Source organism: Macaca fascicularis, chromosome 11, assembly GCF_037993035.2.
Source record: "Macaca fascicularis isolate 582-1 chromosome 11, T2T-MFA8v1.1".
Taxonomy (NCBI): Eukaryota; Metazoa; Chordata; class Mammalia; order Primates; family Cercopithecidae; genus Macaca; species Macaca fascicularis.
Genome location: NC_088385.1, coordinates 22,340,062 through 22,360,943, shown reverse-complemented (window position 1 = coordinate 22,360,943; position 20,882 = coordinate 22,340,062). Strand labels below are relative to the sequence as shown.

Below are 20,882 nucleotides of genomic sequence, written 5' to 3'. Positions count from 1 at the left end.
CTTCACTCATCATTTATACACACAAGGAAACTTAAGTGACTTGGCCTAAAGTCACAAGGCTGCTTGGAATTAGCATTTACAACCATCTTCCTGCTCACTCCCGATCATTCATATTCACTGAAGATTTTACACTTGCTTCCAAGCTTTGTGTGTTGATCTCTACAACTCTTACAATCATTTCTGCTGATTCTGAAATGCACGTTAAGGGGATTAATGCCACACTCTGACCTCTCAGTTACTCAACTCCCTTAAATCCATTGATCACAGGCTCAACCCCCACCATCACCCATTCTCACAGTCATATGTTGGATCTTTGTGCTGGCAATTGATGTATCATGAGCAAAATCTTAATTCTAAGCATCTCTGACCAAAATTCTGACTTTCCATTTCACTTCCTCTAGTAAGTCCAGCAATTCTTCAATCCCATCAGTATGTAATATCTCTCATTCTTTCAGTCTCACTATCATGACCTCACTTCCTTCCTCATCCAAATTGGTACAAAGCACATATTTTCCTAGGACCTCTTTCCCTTCACTGTATCTGCCTAATAAAACCTCAGTTCCAGTTAAACCCAGCTCTCCACCTACTCCATACCTGTACCCACACAGCTCATTATAACTAGGGGAAAAACATACAATGGTATTTACTCTCATTCTAAATTTGACAGCAAACCTCACGTGTTATTTCAGAACTGTCCAATATTTCAATTAGATTTCTTTATTCCATTCACTCTTCCAGATCATTCTTTTTCATACCTTCTCCTCTTTCTTTGAAAGAGAGGAGACTGGAATACACCCAATTGCATGCTCCCTTTTGTCACTTAGATGCTTAATAGGCATCTCGAACTTAACCAAACTCAATTTCTCCACCAAAGCTCATTCTTGTAAAGTCTTTTCTAAACAAGTAAGATGCACCATCTTTCACTCAGTTGCACTAATCTTAGCATCATATTTAGCTAGCCCATACACAAACACTTCATCTCAAATACATCTACTGTTACCCATTCTTGCCAACTCCATTGCTACTACCTGAGTCCAAGTCACCATGGTCTTTTTCCTAGATTCATATGAAACCTCAAACAGCTTTTCCTCTTTCCATTTGTGTGGAGGATATGTTCTGTTCTCCACAAAGCAACCTGCAATCCTTTGTTGGTTTGGGGGTTTTTGGTGTTTTTTGTTTGTTTGTTTTGAGACAGGGTCTCGCTGTCGCCCAGGCTGGAGTCCAGTGGCACAATCATGGCCCACTACAGTCTCAAACTCCTAGCCTTGGCAGGGCACGGTGGCTCATGTCTGTAATCCCAGCCCTTTGGGAGGCTGAGGCAGGTGGATCACCTGAGATCAGGAGTTCAAGACCAGCTGGCCAACATGGCAAAACCCAGTATTAAAAAAAAAAAAAAAGATACAAAAATTAGCCAGGGGTGGTGGTACGCACCTGTAATCCCAGCTACTCAGGAGGCTCAGGCAGGAGAATTGCTTGAACCCAGGAGGCGGAGGTTGCAGTGAACTGAGATTGCACCACTGCACTCCAGCCTGAAGGACAGAGTGAGTCTCCATCTCAAAAAAAAAAAAAAAGAAAAAAAGAAACCCTCCTGGCGTCAAGCGATCCTCCTGCCTTGGCCTCCCAAAGCACTGAAATTACAGGTGTGAGCCACTGTGCCTGGCCAATCCTTTCAAAATAAATCCTGTCATTTCACTCACTTGTTCATAACCCTCCAAAAACCTCGATCATATTTAGAATAAAATCCAAGGTGCTTCCCAATGGCTTATGAGCCCCTATAATCGACCAGCAGATAACCATGGCCAATGTGCCAAATCTAGCTCACTCTCTACTTCTGTAAATATAAGTTTTACTGGAATGCAGCCATGTTCATTTTTCTATATAACTTTTATAGCTGCTTTTCCACTATGACAGAAATGAGTACTGGAGACAGACCCCTTTTACAATCTACCTGCCAGCCATACCCGGCCAAAAAAAAACTTTTTTTTTTTTTTTTTTTTGAGACGGAGTCTCGCTCTGTCGCCCAGGCTGGAGTGCAGTGGCCGGATCTCAGCTCACTGCAAGCTCCGCCTCCCGGGTTTACGCCATTCTCCTGCCTCAGCCTCCCGAGTAGCTGGGACTACAGGCGCCCGCCACCTCGCCCGGCGAGTTTTTTGTATTTTTAGTAGAGACGGGGTTTCACCATGTTAGCCAGGATGGTCTCGATCTCCTGACCTTGTGATCCGCCCGTCTCGGCCTCCCAAAGTGCTGGGATTACAGGCTTGAGCCACCGCGCCCGGCCTAAAACACATTTTTACAAAAAAAAGTTTGCAGAGAAGTTTCGCCAACCCCTGCCCTTTATGGTGTGCCCCTAGTCATGCCTCACTGGCTGTGTTCCAGCCACACCACCAGCCACCGCCCCTGCCCCCACCCCCACGCTTCGGGCCTTTGCACTCGCACCACCTGCCTGGAACTCACTCTGGCATGTAGCCCAGGCCTAGCTCCCTCTGCTCTTCAGGTCCCTGCTCCGACATTACCACCTGATTACCATCTAATTTAGATGAGATTTTGGATTTTAGACTTTAGAATTGATGCTGGAATGAGTTAAGACATTTGAGGTTGCTGGGTGGAATTCATGTATTTTGCACACAAGAACATGAATTGGGGGGGTGGGATATTATAGACTGTTTGTGTTCCCCAAAAGCCATGTTGAAATCCTAACCCACAATGTAACAGTAGTAAGATAGGCAGGCCCTCCTGGGGCCTTTGGGAGGCGTCATGAGGGTAAAGCCCTCGTGAATAGGATTAGCGACATGAAAGACACCCCAGAGAGGTCTCCTCCCATAAGCTTTCTAGAATGTGAGACTACAAGATAGCAGTCTGAAGACAGCCTGGAAGAGGACATTCTCTGGAACCCGGGCATACTGACACCCTGATCTCAGAGTTTCAATCTACAGAACTGAGAAATACATTTCTGTTGTTTATAAGCCACCCAGTCTATGCTACTTTGTTATGGCAGCTCAAACTACCTAAGATAATTTGACTTCTCCTTTTTCCTCATTTGATTCCTCCTTCTTCTTCGAGTTCCTGTATTTTAAACAGAGTGGAAAACAATCACAAAAACCGAAATACTGTACTGTAATTTTGCCTGAGAATGCTTAATCTGATATAAATTGCATAACATACAGTCTGAAAATACATCCCTGATCCTTGTATCTGCTTAACTCTCATTCACACTAGTGAAGACACAGTAATGGATGTTAACAGACTACTGTTTCTTTCTAATGGTGTGAACTTCCAGCTCCCAGTCCAGCATGTAAGGAGCTTGGAAGTCATCAATCTATCCCGACAAGTAAAAAACTGAACCAAAAATCAACAACTCTTTTTGTGTTTTTTGAGACAAGGCCTGGCTCTATTGCCCAGGCTGGAGCACAGTGGCACAATCTTGGCTCACTGCAACTTCTACCTCCCAGGCTCAAGCCGTCCTCCCACCTCGGCCTCCTGAATAGCTGGGACTACAGGCGCATGACACCACACCTGGCTAATTCTTCTATTTTTTTGTAGACACAGGGTTTCACCATGTTGCCCAGGCTGCTCTGGAACTCGTGAACTCAAGCAACCCACCCACCTCTGCCTCCCAAAGTGCTGGGGATTACATGCATGAACCACCACGTCCAGCAACAACTCTTCTTAAATCTGTCAAATTGCTGGAGGCTCAATGTGGACAAGTCTAAAACATTTAAAAATCCAAAGGGCCCAGTCTTTAGTGCCTACCATCTCCCTCTGCCCACATACTTTTGTGAGTTCATCTCCAGAAGTTCTACCAGGTTCTCACAGTGAAGACAGAAAAAAAAAAACCTCACACATTTTCAGCAGAGGGATGGGAAAACCAGCCATTTGGAATATACCCAGAGCATTCTGTTCTTAGTAAGGCCTGCCCTCAAAGAAAAAAAATTCTTTAATTTTAAGGGAAACTATTTAACCAGAGCCTAACTTACTAACGTTAGACCAACCAAATTGGGAAAAGTCCTGAAGATGGGAACACTGAAACTTGGCCATCTAAACCGCAGCCCCCTCGAGTCATCCTATCCCAATTAAAGAGGGGGAAAAACTGAAAAGCACTTGTAAAGGTCACAGCCCGGGGCACAAGTTCACTAAAAGACTGAGACATAATCATAGGACTATAGAATGCTTCCTCACCCCCAACACTTCCCCACCTTAAGGGCCTATTTATGACCACCTTTCAACAAATGTCCACCTTTCAACAAAAAAGTACAAGGCAAACCAAAAGGCAAAAACTACTTTTTTTTTTTTTTGGCAGAGTGCTGCTCTATTGCCCAGAATGGAGTGCAATGGCAGGATCTCGGCTCACTGCCAACTCTGCCTCCTGGGTTCAAACAATTCTCCCGCCTCAGTCTCCCAAGTAGGTGGGATTACAGGCACCCACCATCATGCCTGTCTAATTTTTGTATTTTTGTAGAAATGGGTTCACCATGGTGGTCAGGCTGGTCTTGAACTCCTGACCTCAGGTGATCTACCTGCCTCGATCTACCAAAGTGCTGGAATTACAGGTGTGAGCTACCACATCTAGCCAAAACCACAAATTTTTAAGAAACACAACAAGCACCAGAACCAGACTCAGATATAGCAGAGACGTTGGAATTATCAGATAAGAATTTAAAATAATTATAATTAATATGTTAAGGGCGCTAATGGAGAAAGTGAACAATGTGCAAGAAGAGATGGGTAATATAAGCAGAAAAATGGAAATTCTAAGAAAGAATAAAAAATGCTAGAAAGCAAGAACACTATAACAGAAATAAAGAATGCCTTTCATGGGCTCATTAGGAGACTGGACACAGGTGAGGAAAATCTCTCTGAACTGGAGGTTATGCCAAAAGAAACTTCCAAAACTGAAAAGAAAAAGAAAGCGGCGGGGCGGTGGGGAGGAATGGAAAGGGGAAAAGGAAAAGGAAACAGAATATCCAAGACGTGGGACAACTATTCAAATGGCAAAAACCGCAATTACTTTTGCACCAACCTTTTAAAAAGTGTAAAATACATGTAATGGGAATACAAGGAGGCAGAGGAACAGAGGAAATACATGAAGCAATAATAACTGATAATTTCCTAAAATTAATATCAGACAACAAACCACAAATCTAGGAAGCTCAGAGAACACCAAGCAGGATAAACGCCAAAAACTTGCAAGTAGGCATTTCATCTCCAAACTGCAGAAAATCAAAGATAAAGAAAAATCTCGGAAAAAGCTACAGGAAAAAATCCACCTTATCTATAGAGCACCAGGGATAAGAACATCATCATCCTTTTCAGAAAACATGTAAGCAAGGAGACTGAGATGCTTAAAGTGTTGAGAGAGGGGGAAAAAAACCCCACCAATCTAGAATCCTGTATCTCAGGACATTATCCTTCAAAAATTATGGAGAAATAAAGACCTTCTCAAACAAAATTTGAGGGAATATGTTGCCGGTAGACATGCCATACAATAAATATTAAAAGAAGTATCTCAGAGAGGAGGATAATGATACAGGTAAGAAACTCAGGTCTGTATAAAGGAAAAAAGAACAGTAGAGAAGGAATCAGTGAAAGGGAAGTATTTTTAATGATTTTGCAATATATTTATCTTGTCATCAACTAAAAGTCATTTCAATCTCTAGGCAATCAGTTGCATAACAACTGGAAAATTTCAAACATACAGAGAGATGAACAAAGCTTGGTTAAAATGTACATGGCACTGATTAATATATTTTCTTTCAAAGTTGCTTATTGTTTTAACACAGCCTTGCAAAATACATTCAAATAATTAACTATTTATCAAAAAGGCACAATAGTAAGATTTCTGGATTTATAGTCAAGCAGAACTGGTTCAAACTCCGGGCTCAGTCACGTGCTGGCTGTATGTCTTGGACAAGTTACCCAAGTAACTCATTTGTAAAACCAAAAAAATAAAACCCACATTTTATACATTAACTGTAAAGACTAAATTCCCCTAGCCCACTGTCCAGCTAATTCTCAATGCTTACTACAGTTATAAATACCATGAATCTTGCAACATCCTCTTGCACTCCTCCATAAATTAGCTTAAAGCTAACAAGTTTATGGCCAACCTCTGAGAAGCATATAAAATTTAAGAGCATGCATTTCATGGAGATCACTCCAGCTGTGCCTTAAATTTTTTCTTCTCTTATTTCATTTTTTAAATTGTTATCTTGCTGTATCATGAAACCTTTTTGAATTGGGGTGGGAGAAGATTAAAAGGTAAGATACCAAACTAATGTTTTAAATTTTCTCCAAGAGCTGGATGAAAGAATCCCAGAAAGAGGCTTCTAGAAGTAGCTCAACATCTAATCTTCATAATCAAGTATCCAATGCAGGCCTGCTAGTCCATATTCCCAGCCACAGGAAGTGCCTGGTACACACATATTTGTTGTATGATTCATTTCTGTACTTTCACTTTTTCCCTTTTCTGACAAAAAAAAAAAATCAATTATTTCCTATTTGTAAAATCTGCTTGGAATACATGTCTAATGTTCAAATTTCCTTATATCAACTAACTCATTATGCCAAAAGTCATTCTCTGTTTCAGGAAATATCTCCTATGTTGCTAAGTTCCTATGCAATATCTGCACAATGTCACAAAATAAACCATCCATCATGCTGGAGGAAAAAAATAATTGTTGGCTCAGTCCCATGTTAATGAGCCTGTTTTCCCCCAATTTGGAAATATGTGTAGGCTGGACTTCTCTACCAGTTTGAATATGACATACCACAATGTCATACCATAATTTTTGTATTTTTTAGTGTTTTAAGGATGTTTTTGGTGTTTTATTACTTCTCACAAAGATATAATGGGGAATTTATTCTAGTACTTTATTCTAGTACTTTTACATCCCACATAAAAAGAACACATGTATGGGTACTATAGGACCAATACATAGCTAGAAAGGCTACCACCTTCATGAGTAAGTTAAGGTACCCCCCACCATACCCAAGGAAGTCGGAATTGATTTCATAGGTAACCTATTTTATTAAGCACTGTTAAAAAAAATGAATTCCTACAGTAATGAATTCTAATATTTTCAAATCTTGCTCTTCAGTAAGTCTTGAATGTTTTCAAAAAGTGATTTCTGTTTCTCCCTCACTGGGGAGCAGGGCAGAACAGCAGCCTTTGGGCCAGTTTCCCCATCGCCACTCACGTAGGTACATCAAAAGTTATCTTACCAGTAAATCTTTCACATAAAGCCCAAGCTCTAGCTTATGGAACACAAGGCCCTCACAACAACTGGTCCTCTCTACCTCTTCAGACCTAGCTCCCACCACTCCTGGCCGTTACCTAGACACAAAGCTGTTGTTCCACTCTACGGCACACAGAAACCCCCATCTTAAATGCCTCCATCTTCCCCTCCATTCGCCATCACTGAGTCCCAGGTATTACTTCAAAGGTAACCTGAGGGGAGCCTGCCTGAATGCTCTAGAGCTGGGTCAAGTGCTCTCTGTGCTTCCACATTACTCCAGGCATACCTCCAACAGGGCACTTCACACTGTATAAAAATTAAGCTAATGTCACTATGCTCTTCCTATGCCCACATCTGCAAAGTGTGAACAAAACACCTTACTCATTTATATCCCAAGAACCAAGTATATGCTGAGTACTAAAATCTCATAAAATTGTAGTAAACGTTTTGTATTTTTTTACACTTGCTGTTTCCTCTTGCAAATTTCACTTTATTCTTCCTATATCTTTTATCACTTCCTGCTAGCCAGGCCGGTGGCTCACGCCTGTAATCCCAGCACTTTGGGAGTCCACGGCAGGCCAATAACCTGAGATTGGGAGTTCGAAACCAGCCTGACCAACATGGAGAAACCCTGTCTCTACTAAAAATACAAAATTAGCCGAGCATGGTGGCGCATGCCTGCAATCCCAGCTACTCGGGAGCCTGAAGCAGGACAATCACTTGAACCCGGGAAGCGGAGGTTGCAGTCAGCCAAGATTGTGCAACTGCACTCTAGCCTGGAAGACAGAGTGAGATTCTGTCTCAAAAAAATAAAACAAATAAAAATAGAAATACAAAAAATTAGCCAGGCATGGCGGCAGGCGCCTGTAAACCACCCAAAGTACGGATCCACCCGCCCCAGCCTCTCAAAGTGCTGGGATTACAGGCTTGAGCCACTGCGCCCAGTTTAATTTTTGTATTTTTTAGGAGAGACGGGGTTTCACCATGTTGGCCAGGCTGATCTCGAACTCCTGATCTCAAGTGATCCACCCATCTCAGCCTCCCAAAGTGTTGGGATTACAGGCATGAGCCACTGTGCCTGGCAGAATGGCTGATTTAAATTGGCATTCAGTACACAGGAAATAAAAGCTCAGCAGTTTTCTTTCCATTCCTAATTTTTTTTTTTTTTTAATCACCAGCAACTTGAACCATGGACCAATCATTCCTGACCACCACTTGGCAGTTGATAAGCTTATCAAAAGTATATTTCTCCTAGGTCTTAGGTTAAACCCCTACTGCTTGCAACTCAAGTGTCCAGCGTCCTGCTCTTGCTCAAGCTGACTCCCAAGCAGTTAAAACTGTTCACTGGAGCTGAAATGATAAACTTACCTTTATGCATGTGTAATGACTTACCACAGATTTCAAATATATATATAAATTACATCCTCAGCCTTCCTGACATCATTTCCATTATATATCTCTGACTCATGATACTCCCCACTTGGATGTCTAATAAGCACCCCAATCACAAAACATTCAAAGCTTAATTCCGAAACTCATCCCTCCCCAAACCTGCTCCACACTGTAGTCCTTCCCATCACTATCTCACAGCAGTTCCATCCTACCAGTTAGTTACAGCCAAAAACGCTGGAGTCCACCCTGACTCTCTCATACTATAACCACACTATCAACAAATCTACCTTCAAATGAAAATCCAAATCCCAACCGCTTTTTTTGTTCTTTACAGCAGTTTTACGTTCACAGCAAAACCAACCACTATTTACCACCATCCATTCTGGTTCAAGCCACTGATTTTTTTTTAAGAGCCTTTTTACTGCTCTTCCTGTTTCTGCCTTTGCTCCCATTATTAGTTAATTCTTCAGAGTAATCAGTGATCCTTTTAAGATATAATTCAGATCATAACCTTTCTCTCCTCAAAACTCTCCTAAGGCTTTCCATCTCCTCAAAGTCTCTTCACATCAACCTCAGCTTTACCAAACACATCAAGCATGATGAAATGTTAAGCTCCAAAAAGGTGGAATTATTTTTTAACGTTTTGTTCAGTGCAGCATCTCCAGTACCTGTAATCATGCTTGGGACAGTACAAGAGAACAGCAAGCATAAAGCATTTTAATAAATGTTCTTGCTTCAAGGGGCTTTATAGTTGCTGTTCTCTTAGCTGAGGGTTCTCTACTCAGATACCTGCATTTACTCTCACTAGGCTCCTTCAGTGCTTTGCTCAGTAAGGCCTTACCAAGTACCCTACTTATAATTCTATCACAAATTCACTTCCCCTTTCACTGTCCCCGTTTTTTCTTCATAGCATTTACACCATGTATGTTTCACTCACTTGCATATTGTCTGCCATCTCCCATACACACAATTCTAAGGTCCATGAGATCAAGAATGTTTATTTCTTGATGCAACTGCTAAATCTGTAGCATCTAGAGCAGTGCCTTACAATTTGCAGATGCTTGATATTGAATGGGTACATTTTTCTATGTATATTTCAATTTATACCATTTGGGTAGTTTGAGGATTATCTTTCTGGAAAGTCTTCAAATGTATTTCTAAGTCCTGTAAGATTTTTCTTTCTATTAATACGATTTTTATTTTGTAGGCCAAAAGTTGACTTAATAACATTGCTGGTACAACAGTTAACAAATTATACTTGTTTTAACATCTCCAGCATATAAAGACCATCATAAGCCACACAAATACCTTAAAAACTGATAATAAATTGAAACTGATTAAACAGACAAAAATTCATTTTTTAAGCTGCCTTAATGTCTTTAATGCTACCCAGCCATACTCCAGAACAAGAAGTCTTTTTTATTTATTTAGTAAATCTTAAAGGGCAATCTGAAGTCAGAAGAGTTTAGATAATGTTTAGTGTCTCCAGTATCTACTTCAAGTATAAATAACTAAAAGCTACAGAAAAAATATGTTCAATGTCACTGGAGAAATAAAAAATTTAAATTTTTTTACACTATTATTGATGCATTTCAAAATCATTTATGCTGGAAAACATACACAAAGGAGTATACACTGTATTATTCCATTTATATAAAATTCTAGAAAATGCAACCAATCCATAGTGCCACAGAGTAGATCAATGGTTGCCTGGGGCTGAGGATGGAAGGAAGCATGGGGGAACCTATGCAAGGTGATGGAAATGTTCTATATATCTTGTTTGATGATTACATATACATCTGTCAAAACTTATCTAACTGTACAACTTAAATGGACTGAAAGATACTGATGTCATCTGTCCACCTTAGACTGACTACAGTAATATTAACACAGCATGAGCAACAATATTTACTCACACTCAGTTGATGGAAGTTTATGCTGGTACCACCTTTTAAGGAAAACATTTAGGCAATACCAAAATTATAATGCATCAACTCATAACTTATAATGAAAAAAACTCTTTAAGTCAGTTAACAGTATCTCCCCTATAATCCCAGCACTTTGGGACGCCAAGGCGGTCACATCATCTGAGGTCAGGAGTTCAAAGTCCAGCCTGGCCAACACAGTGAAACCTCATCTCTACCAGAAATACAAAAATTAGCTGGGCATGGTGACACATGCCTGTAATCCCAGCTGAGGCACAGGAGGCTGAAGCACGACAATCACTTAAATGAGGGAGGTGGGGGTTGCAATGAGTCATATTCACACCACTGCACTCCAGTCTGGGTGACAGTATCTTAAAAAAAAAAAAAAAAGGAAAGGAAAGGAAAGGATGGCAGGGGAGGGGAGTGGAGGGGAGGAAGAAAAGGAAAAGAAACAGAAAGCGAAAGGAAGAAAGACCTATGCCAATGCCCTGAGTAAGCCGTGCCTGTAGTCCCAGCTACTCGGGAGGCTGAGGCATGAGAATTTTGTGAACCCAGGAGGCGGAGGGTACAGTGAGCCGAGATCACGCCACACTCAAGTCAGACAGGGCAACAGAGCAAGACTGTCTCAAAAAAAAAAAAAAAAAAAAAGAAAGAAAAAAAGAAAAAGACCAAAAAAAAAGGCCAAATTATAGAACTGAGTATGTAATGATTTTAAAAAGGACAAAAGAAAAATATTAATCAGGAGACCAGGAAGGTGTGGCTAATTGAAAGTAAAGACTTCCATTTTGTTCCTATTTTCTACATTTATAATTTCTTCAATTTGGTCATTATAAGTTAATATAAAAAGTTACTTTAAAAAATACTGTTGATCCTTAGGACAAATTCTGAAAAAACTGCGGACTTCTGAAATTACATTTAAAAGGAAATCAGATCTTTCAGATTTGGGGCGGCCACATAAGAAGACAGAAGTCTGAAATTTAAATAAGCTAACTTCTACAAATTTGGATTGACATTTACTATGCTGGCATTAAAAAAATAACTAGGTTCTCTTTTCATTTATGAAATTCAAGAGGACAGAAGCTGGGAACTTATGACCCACTCTCCTGAAATGCTCAATGATGTCTATACTAAATTATTTGCACTGAGCCCAGCTCTCAAGAATAAGCTATCACGGTTTTAAATCTATTACTATTACCTAGCTACACACCTTCCTCTAAAAACAGTTTTTCTAACAAAAAAGGCCCCAAAATATAATAATCTTATGTATACACAAGATGCATTAGGCATCCAAATATAAATTCCGTTTTCAACAGATATATGTAAGTCCATTGTAATTTCATAATAAACTTAAAAACTAGTTAAACATAGGTATTATTCAGCAAAAGCATCTGAACACTGAAGAGGAAAAAAGGTCATCTGAAACCAGCAACACTCTGGGATCAAGACAAAACATTCAAATAAAGAAACCAGGCCAGGCACGGTGGCTCACACCTGTAATCCCAGCACTCTAGGAGGCAGAGGGGCGCAAACCACCTGAGGTAAGGAGTTCAAGACCATCCTGGCAAAACCCAGTCTCTACTAAAAATACAAAAATTAGCCTGGCATGGCAGCACGTGCCTGTACTCCAAGCTACTCGGAGGTGGAGGCAGAATTGCTTGAACCTGGGAAGCAGAGGTTGCAGTGAGCCAAGATTGTGCTACTGCACTCCAGCCTGGTCAAAAGAGTGAGATTCTGTCCAAACAAACAAACAAAAAAAACAGTGGGAGGAGAGAGAAAGAGAAAGAAAGAGAGAAAGAGAGAGAAAGAAAAAAGAGAAAAGAAAGGAAAGAAAGAAAAGAGGAAGGGAGGGAAGGAAGGAAAGAAAGAAAAAGAAGAGAAAGAAAGAAACTGGCCAGACCTGGCGGCTCATGCCTGTAATCCCAGCACTTTGGGAGGCCGAGATGGATGGATCACAAGGTCAGGAGTTCGAGACTAACCTGGTCAACATGGTGAAACCCTGTCTCTACTAAAAGACAAAAGTTAGCCGGGCAATCGCTTGAGACTGAGGCAAGAGAATCGCTTGTATCCGGGAGGCGGAGGCTGCAGTGAGCAGAGATCACGCCACTGCACCCCAGCCTGAGTAACAGAGACTCCATCTCAAAAAACAAGAAACCAAATACTGGGTAGCTCCTTCAAAATAGTGTTTAAAAAAAATGTTGGGCCAGGTGCAGTGGCTCACATCTGTAATACCAGGAGTTGAAGACCAGCCTGGGCAATACATTAAAAAAGCCAGTGTCGTGGCGCATGCCTGGAGGCCTAGCTGCTTGGGAGGCCAAGGCGACAGGGTCACTTGAGCCCAAGGTGTTTGAAGCTGCACTGAGCTACAATTCTGCCACTGCACTACAGCCTGGGCAACAGAGTAAGAATCTGTCTTAAAAAAAAAAAAAAAAAAGTTATTTATATCATAAAACATGACTCTGACAAAAAGAAACATTTTTAAATAAAATCAAATAAGCCAAAATATTACATCCAAGTATATAAAAACATAACATCAATAACCCTTTACACTAAGAATGTTTAAACAAACTGAAGCATAGTTCCTTTTATAAGGATTTTTGTTGTTGTTTAAAGAGGCAGGGGCCAAGCACAGTGGCTCATGCCTGTAATCCTAGCACTTTGGGAGGCAGAGGTGGGAGAGTCACCTGCAGTAAGGAGTTCAAGCCCAGCCTGGCCAACATGGCAAAACTCTGTCTCTACTAAAAAATACAAAAAGTATCCGGGCATGGTGGCACGCACGTGTAGTCCCAGCTACTTGGGAGGCTGAGCCACAAGAACCACTTGAACCCGGAAGCAGAGGTTGCAGTGAGCTGAGATCATACCACTGCACTCCAGTCTCAGCAACAGAGCAAGACTCCCTAGCGAAAAATAAAGAGGTGGGGTCTCGCTGTGTCACACAGACTGGAGTGCAGTGCTCTGATCATAGCTCACTGTAGCGTGGCACTCCTGGCCTCAAGCAATCCTCCCTTCTTACCCTCCTAAGTAGCTGGGATTACAGGCATGAGCCACTATATCCGGTATATAAGGTTCTTGTGAAAACATATCTGATATTATCACAGGATGTGGCTTAAGCCAGGTCACTTCAACTCTACTACTGTTTTATCACTATTAATTCTCCAAAGCATTCTACTATAAAAATTACTCACCTATAATACTCATTCAACAAATTTTACAGACTATTTTGTGCCACGAATGATCATGCTAGGGACTGGCTGTGGCAGAAACACCGGACACAACTTCACAGTGGTATCACAATGTACATTCACGTTCTCACACTGAGAGCAGCAGTGTGGTACAGTGAAAAGAATTCTGACCTAGAAAAAAAACACCTGGGTTGCAATTCCTGCTCTAACCTGCTTACAAATCCTTTTTAATTTTTAGATTAACAGAACCATGTGTGAGACCACGCAAACTTGATTCAATAAATAAATTATGCAATGTAAATATTTAGGTTTTTTAAGATAAAAATAAGAATACATTTTACTACTATAACACATTTTAAGGCTACAGAGCCTCATAACCATTAAATTTTAAACATATTCTAATCTTTAAAAAAAAAAAAAACAGCAAATATATTAAAACTGCAGTGTTAGAACTGCTAAATGTCCTACACCAGGTCCCAAGATTCTTAAAACAAACCATGTACACAGGAAATTTTCTAACAATTTCTTCCCTTTTATGAATACATATCCTATTATTTTTTAGAATAGAGAAATATGTTTTAACCAAAATTCCCAAAATGTCCACTTATCTCAAAAAAAATTTTTCAAATGACACGATTTAACTCCTTTTTTAGAAATGAAGTATCTCCTTGTAGACCTGTACCCAACAGGCTTTGTTAAACAGACATACATATCAGTTTTCATATAAACTAAGAAGTTAAGTTCTTTTAGAGAACTTATGCAGAGGTATTAAAGTTTTCTTTTTTTTAAGTTGTGACTAAAGAGAAAACCCTCCATCAAGTATTCTTAATACATACTTTCCCATTTTTATATTTGAATAATCCAACATCTGTTCATCATGAATTAAGAATTCAAAGAAAAAATAAAAATGCTTTAAACAACTGGCAATTTCTACCTTTTTAAGAGTAATACCATATTTAAAACATTTTATTAATGTGTAAAAGGGGAGAAAAGCATTAAGGCCAAAGATTTACTGACATATTAATGTTTTCAATTAGTAAAACAAATCTTAAAATATTCATTGAGAGATAATTACTGTCCATCTTACGTGAAATTCACAAGTAACATGTGTCCACTTTAGGTAACATTTATATATAAAAAGTTTATTAGAAATATAAAAATTTTTAAATTTTACACTATTTTTCACCTTAAGATTCTTCTAGATAAAGCAGATGTGCCTTATGGTTCCAACACAATCTGATGTACAAAATCTTACTTAGTTCTTAGTAAAATAAATACAGAAACATAAATGATGAAATGATGGACTACTAATAACTTAAAAAACCCAACGTAAAAGTTTCCAAAAACCACCATTTGTTGTAGGTACCTAATATGGCGATATTTACTGTAAAATACATGAAACAGCTTTCACTAAAATTTAATGTACTGGCTTATTACCAAGATCAACATTATCATATTAAAATGCAAGTTGTGTGGTCTAAGTTTATGTTTCCAAACTTTTTGTCAACTAGACAAAGGAACCAAAAACTTTTTCTTAAAGGACCAGAGACAGGCTGAGTATCCCTTATCCGAAATGCCTGGGACCAGAAGTATTTCAGATTTTTGATTTTTTCAGATTTTTTAGTATCTGCATATACATCAGACTCAGAAATGAGATCCAAGACTAAACATAAAGTTCATTTATATCTCACATACACCTTATACACAGAGACTGAAGGTAATTTTACACAACAGTTTTAATAATTTTGTGCATGAAACAAAGTCTTAATTGTTTTGACTATGACCAGTCACATGAGGTCAGGCGTGGAATTTTCCACTTGCGGCATGATGTCAGCACTCAGTTTTGGACTTTGGAGCATTTTTTATTTCAGATTTTTGGATTAGGGATTGCCAACCTGCAGTAAAAATTGGGGGCTTGCAGGACCTAAGGTCTCACCACGCAATTCTGCCACTGCAGGAGAAAGCAGGCACAGACAACATATAAATGGGTGTGCTTGTGAGCTGCAGTTTGCTTGATGCTGAACAATACATAAATTCTGGACAACAGACTTATTTCAGGTGTCATATTACAAGTATGTCATATTTGAAGGTAGGAGCAACAATACAGATGGGTAGACATTAATAAATGAAAACCACAAATTAAAATTTTCACACTTATTACCCAGTCATAACTGGATGCTATGTGTATATATGTATACATACAAGTTATAAAGCTAGCTCATTTCAATTCCATATTCTTTTTGGTGTGTTAATCAACAGTATCAAACCAACATCAGATAAGCAGCAAAAGGATTATGATTGATTGAGTACTCAGAAGTTAATCAACGATCACGAAATCTGGTTTTCACATCTAATTATTTCTACACAACGAAAAAACTTATTTACTGTGCTCTACATAGAAAATATCAGATGTATCTTTTCAGGTGTAATTTGAAAATTTAATTGAATTGTTACAATTTGAAGCTAAATGTGATTTGCTTTGTTTTATTAGAAAAAATACTCAAGCAAGGTCTACAATCATTGGTCAATTAAGAATGACTTACAAGAACATGAGGCAATAAAATAAAAATACAGGTACAAACTATGTATCTGAAACACTTCTATTTGGCAATTTTATAACAAATCAAATTTTAAAAAGAACAAAAGAGATTGCAGATTACTTCGCAGATACAGAAGAAAGCAATTGATGAAGTGCTTAAGCAAAAGAAAACAACAAAAAAAGAAAACACACTGCTTTTCTTTTTAAAAATAAAATCACATTGCTATAGATCAAATGGATAATACCCTTATTAAACAACCATTCCAGAATGTCTTATAGTAGCAGTGCTTTTATTTGCACTTCACTTAATTTTATAAGACTCATTTCATGTATATAGCTCTTTACCCCATTGTTAACGAATAAAGTCTCTCATAATTTTTACATTTTTAAATTTTTTTAAAGCAAATGAGAAATGATTTATGCATCATGGAACCTTTCCCATTTTGGAACCAAAGGTTTAATTCTATATTTTTGTCTATATTTCTTTAAAAAATTTAGTGTAAAAACTGCTGGTTTTTATATCACTGTAGTAAAGTGAAAACTCCTCAATCAGGAGTATTTTCTGCAGTTTCACTGCATATAACCACATACTTTACAATGTCCTTCCAACAGTAAGGAAGTAATTGATTTCTTGATCACCGTCAGAAAAGAGTGCCATAATTCTATTATGGGTATAGGTCCTCCCTCAAAGACTTTCTGGAAGGATGTTCAATGTGTTTTGTTCTTATAGATATTAACAGTAGTACATAGTCCCTTAAGTCTGTGAAAGACATTTATTGTTAAAGAAGGTGCTTTTATTAACAATTCCTCTGGCAGCACTAGTGAATTACAATATCCTTCAATATTATTTCTACCATAATATATACATTTAACTTTCATGCCTCTAGAAAAACATCTACAGTACATTTCAAAATATAAAAATATATTACAAATCTGCTGAATTATTTACAAGCAATGTTCTATTATCTCTATGCAACATTTGTTTAATACAATACTAACAAGTTACACATATTTCCATTTCTGTAAGTTAAAAAAAATCGATATGGCTTCTTGCTTACCAAGCAAGAAAGTGATTTTATTTTCCTTTTCAAAACCAACTTTGGTGCATAAAAGATTCAGTTTGAAGATACTTGTAAAAAAAATACAATTTTTCTTACATTAAGAAAAAACAACTCAAAAACCAAATGATTTCCTCAGAAAAAAAATTAGAGTCATATAGGTTAAATGAAAATATGAAGATTATTCAAATAATTTGAAAGGTTTTTCAAAAACCGTTAACAGATTAGTTATATAGGTAAATATTAACATACTGTACTCCATGAGAAAGCCCTAGTCCTGAAAAGGGAGCCACCAGACATACTGCAACACTCTTTAACAGTAATTTTCAGCCCTAATTCGATAGACGAATTTTTAGTTGATTGCAAACGTCGTTCACTGTTTGCTTAAATACAAATTGAACACTTTTCTTATCAGAGTTCTGCAAAAGAACACAAATGGCAACCAATCACATCTATTTATCATAATTGAAAGGTAAATTATCTCTTGATAATTTTCATTGTCTAAATATTTCCTAATATGACTTCAAATCAATAAACACTGTCAAGACAAATATCCTTACAGTGCTTTTGGTATTTGTAAGGGCACATGTTGTAATTGTTTTTCTTTCCAATATAAACTACTGAAATCACTAAAGGGAAGAAAAAAAAAAAAAGCAGCTTAAAGCAGCAAGCATGCAAAGCCTTTAAGAAGCTGTTCTACTAAGTTGCCAAAAGAGTGTTTGCTCAGTCTCCCACAGTACCATTCCATGAAAACGTGGATATACAGTAATATATTAATATATTCCACCGAAGAGTCTACTTCATTCACAGAATGTTTACACTAAGCATAAATATTATCCTAAATACTGGATTTAAAAAAAAAAAAAAAAAAAAGGAAGGGGTTGACTCTAATGTGCAACTTTTCCTAAACCCATTGTCAGTGACTAAGACTGCAGGTGTCCCCGCTTGTTTGCTTTTTATGTATTTATTTATTTTTTACCTCTTCAACCTCTTCTGCGGCATTGTTCTAGAAAAAGAGAAAAAGAAATTCTTTTATTCAACTGAATCAAACACATTTGAGTGCTTCAAGAGACACTGAAAATATTAAGATACAGGCAATGTGATGATCATAGATTATAATAAAAATGTATTTCCAAAACATTTACACATATGGATCTATACTTAGTTACATAATACAGTTGTTTTTAATAAAAGTTTTAAATTTAGCCTGCTAGTGCATTTCTAAGACAGAATTCCATGTGTAATACATATATTTTAGCCAATTAATACTTTAAAACTGATGCTTGGCTGGGTCCCAGAGGCTCATGCCTGTAATTCTCCCAGCACTTTGGGAAGCCAAGGCAGAAAGACTGCTTGAGCCCAGGAGTTCAAGATGAGCCTGGGAACATAGAGAGAAGTGGTCTCAAAAACAACAACAAACCCCAATGCTTAAATCCCAAATAAATACAGTTGTCTCTCAGCATGCACAGTGGGAGTAGGGGATCCCCAGAATCTCCCGCAGATTCCAAAATCCAAGGAAATAGCAGGATTTGCAAATAATCTACATACATCCTTCTGTATGCTTTAAATCATCTCTAGATTACTTATAATATTTAATATAATGTAAATGCTACGTAAATCATTGTTACACTATATTGGTCTCATTTGTATTATTTTTTATTGTTGTATTGCTATCTTTTCCCCCTAAACAGCTTTGATACACAGTTGGTTGAATCCATGGATGTGGAAGTTGCGGATAGAGAGGGCCAACTGTATATTCCTTTCAGTCTCATTTTGAAGGAATATGTTTATTTTGCAGAAGGTTTGCCATACTCTCATTATGACATATGCACAAGCAGGAAGTTATTTCTCCTAAAAACAAGTAAGAATAATTGTTTTTCTTCTTTTAATTAATTTCACAAGTTTTCCCAGTCAAAATCCAGCAATTTAAGAAAAGACTGCTATACTAGGACAAATGTAGGGGCTTCTATGACTCTATACCACTCTACAGTACACTCAATTCTGATTTCCAGAATAGTGAAAGCACAGAGGTTTAGAGTCAAAATTGTTGTTTTTTGGGGGAACGGAGTCTCGCTCTGTCGCCCAGGCTGGAGTGCAGTGGCCGGATCTCAGCTCACTGCAAGCTCCACCTCCCGGGTTTATGCCATTCTCCTGCCTCAGCCTCCTGAGTAGCTGGGACTACAGGCGCCCGCCACCTCACCCGGCTAGTTTTTTGTATTTTTTTTTTTAGTAGAGACGGGGTTTCACCGGGTTAGCCAGGATGGTCTCGATCTCCTGACCTCGTGATCTGCCCGTCTCAGCCTCCCAAAGTGCTGGGATTACAGGCTTGAGTCACTGTGCCCGGCCAATAAGTTTTAAGATGGCCTTTTTTTTTTTTTTTGGACAGAGTCTTGCTCTGTAGCCAAGGCTGGAGTGTAGGACGTGATCTCGGCTCACTGCAACCTCCGCCTCCTGGGTTCAAGTGATTCTCATGCCTCAGCCTTCCAACTAGCTGAGATTACAGGCGTGCACCACTACATCCGACTGATTTTTGCATTTTTAGTTGAAACAGGGTTTCATCATGTTGGCCAGGCTGGTCTCGAACTCCTGGCCTCAAGTGATCCACCCACCTTGGCCTCCCAAAGTGCTGGGATTACGGGCATGAGCCACCTCACCAGGCCAAGATGGCATTTTTGACACAGGTAGGGAAAATCAAATCCACAGAAGCACCTAATATATCTTAAGAACATCCTCATTTCAAAGAATAAAATCAGCAAGAATTGTGGAATCACACACATAAATTTGAGAATATGCAACACTGTTCCTTTGCACTTCAGAACATTAGTTCTAAGCTTAAATTTTAAGTCACTTTCATTAAAATATCTAAATTGCTTCCTATATAGCACAGAAACAGAAAAAAAACAAGCTGATGTGGCGAGAAAGCAAGACTCTTGGAAAGAAGGAAACAGGATGCAGGCAGAAAACCAGATTAATCTTAATTTAAGATCTCTAAGAGAGGTTTACAACTAGTCCTAAAAGGCAGAGTGGCTCTCCCAAAATATCACTCTTTTAGGATGCTAATTTTAATTCATCTCTCCAAAGAGTAAACTTAAATAACTCTAAATTAGGTACAAGTAAATCAAGAACACTCAATTATTTTTCTTTATAGAGAGATAACTTGCAACCTTCCCAAATTTTTGGTAGTAGATTACTCTCAATCTTCTCCTTGATGATCTAGTTCATTCCACAAAGAACAAGTTTTATTGTATTAATTAGCACTTTCACCAAAAGATGTTTGAGAAGAAAAAAATTTTTTTGAAACAGGGTCTCACTGTCAGCCACGCTGGAGTACAGTGGTGCAATCTTGGCTCACTGCAGCCTTGAACTCCCAGCTCAAACAATCCTCCTACCTCAGCCTCCTGAGTAGCTGGGACTACAGGCATGTGCCACCATGCCTGACTAATTTGTGTATTTTTTGTAGAGACAGGGTCTCACTATGTTGCTCAGGCTGGTCTCGAACTCAGACTTCAGCGAACTGCCCACCTCAGCCTCCCAAAATGCTGTGATTATAGGCATGA

General features: G+C 38.6%; 1 protein-coding gene across 10 annotated transcripts in view; it reads right to left on the bottom strand.

The window, feature by feature from the left end:
- The window catches only part of AEBP2 (AE binding protein 2), a 133,743-nt gene that overhangs the window by 32,065 nt on the left and 80,796 nt on the right, over nt 1-20,882 (bottom strand). For 4 of the 10 annotated variants that reach the window (XR_012420061.1, XM_074006349.1, XM_005570299.5 and 1 more), the window contains 2 exons: nt 18,305-18,331; nt 16,197-17,744 (listed from right to left, as the gene is read on the bottom strand). The exons of 1 other annotated variant lie outside the window; for it this stretch is intronic. Coding sequence is in view for 6 of the 9 variants with exons in the window: in XM_074006349.1 (XP_073862450.1) it covers nt 17,699-17,744; nt 18,305-18,331 (73 nt within the window). In the remaining 3 variants the exon portion in view is untranslated. Of the gene's footprint in view, nt 1-16,196; nt 17,745-18,288; nt 18,332-20,882 lie in introns of those variants that run through there. 5 more of the 10 variants (XM_074006348.1, XM_065523844.2, XM_065523846.2 and 2 more) reach the window with 2 other exon arrangements.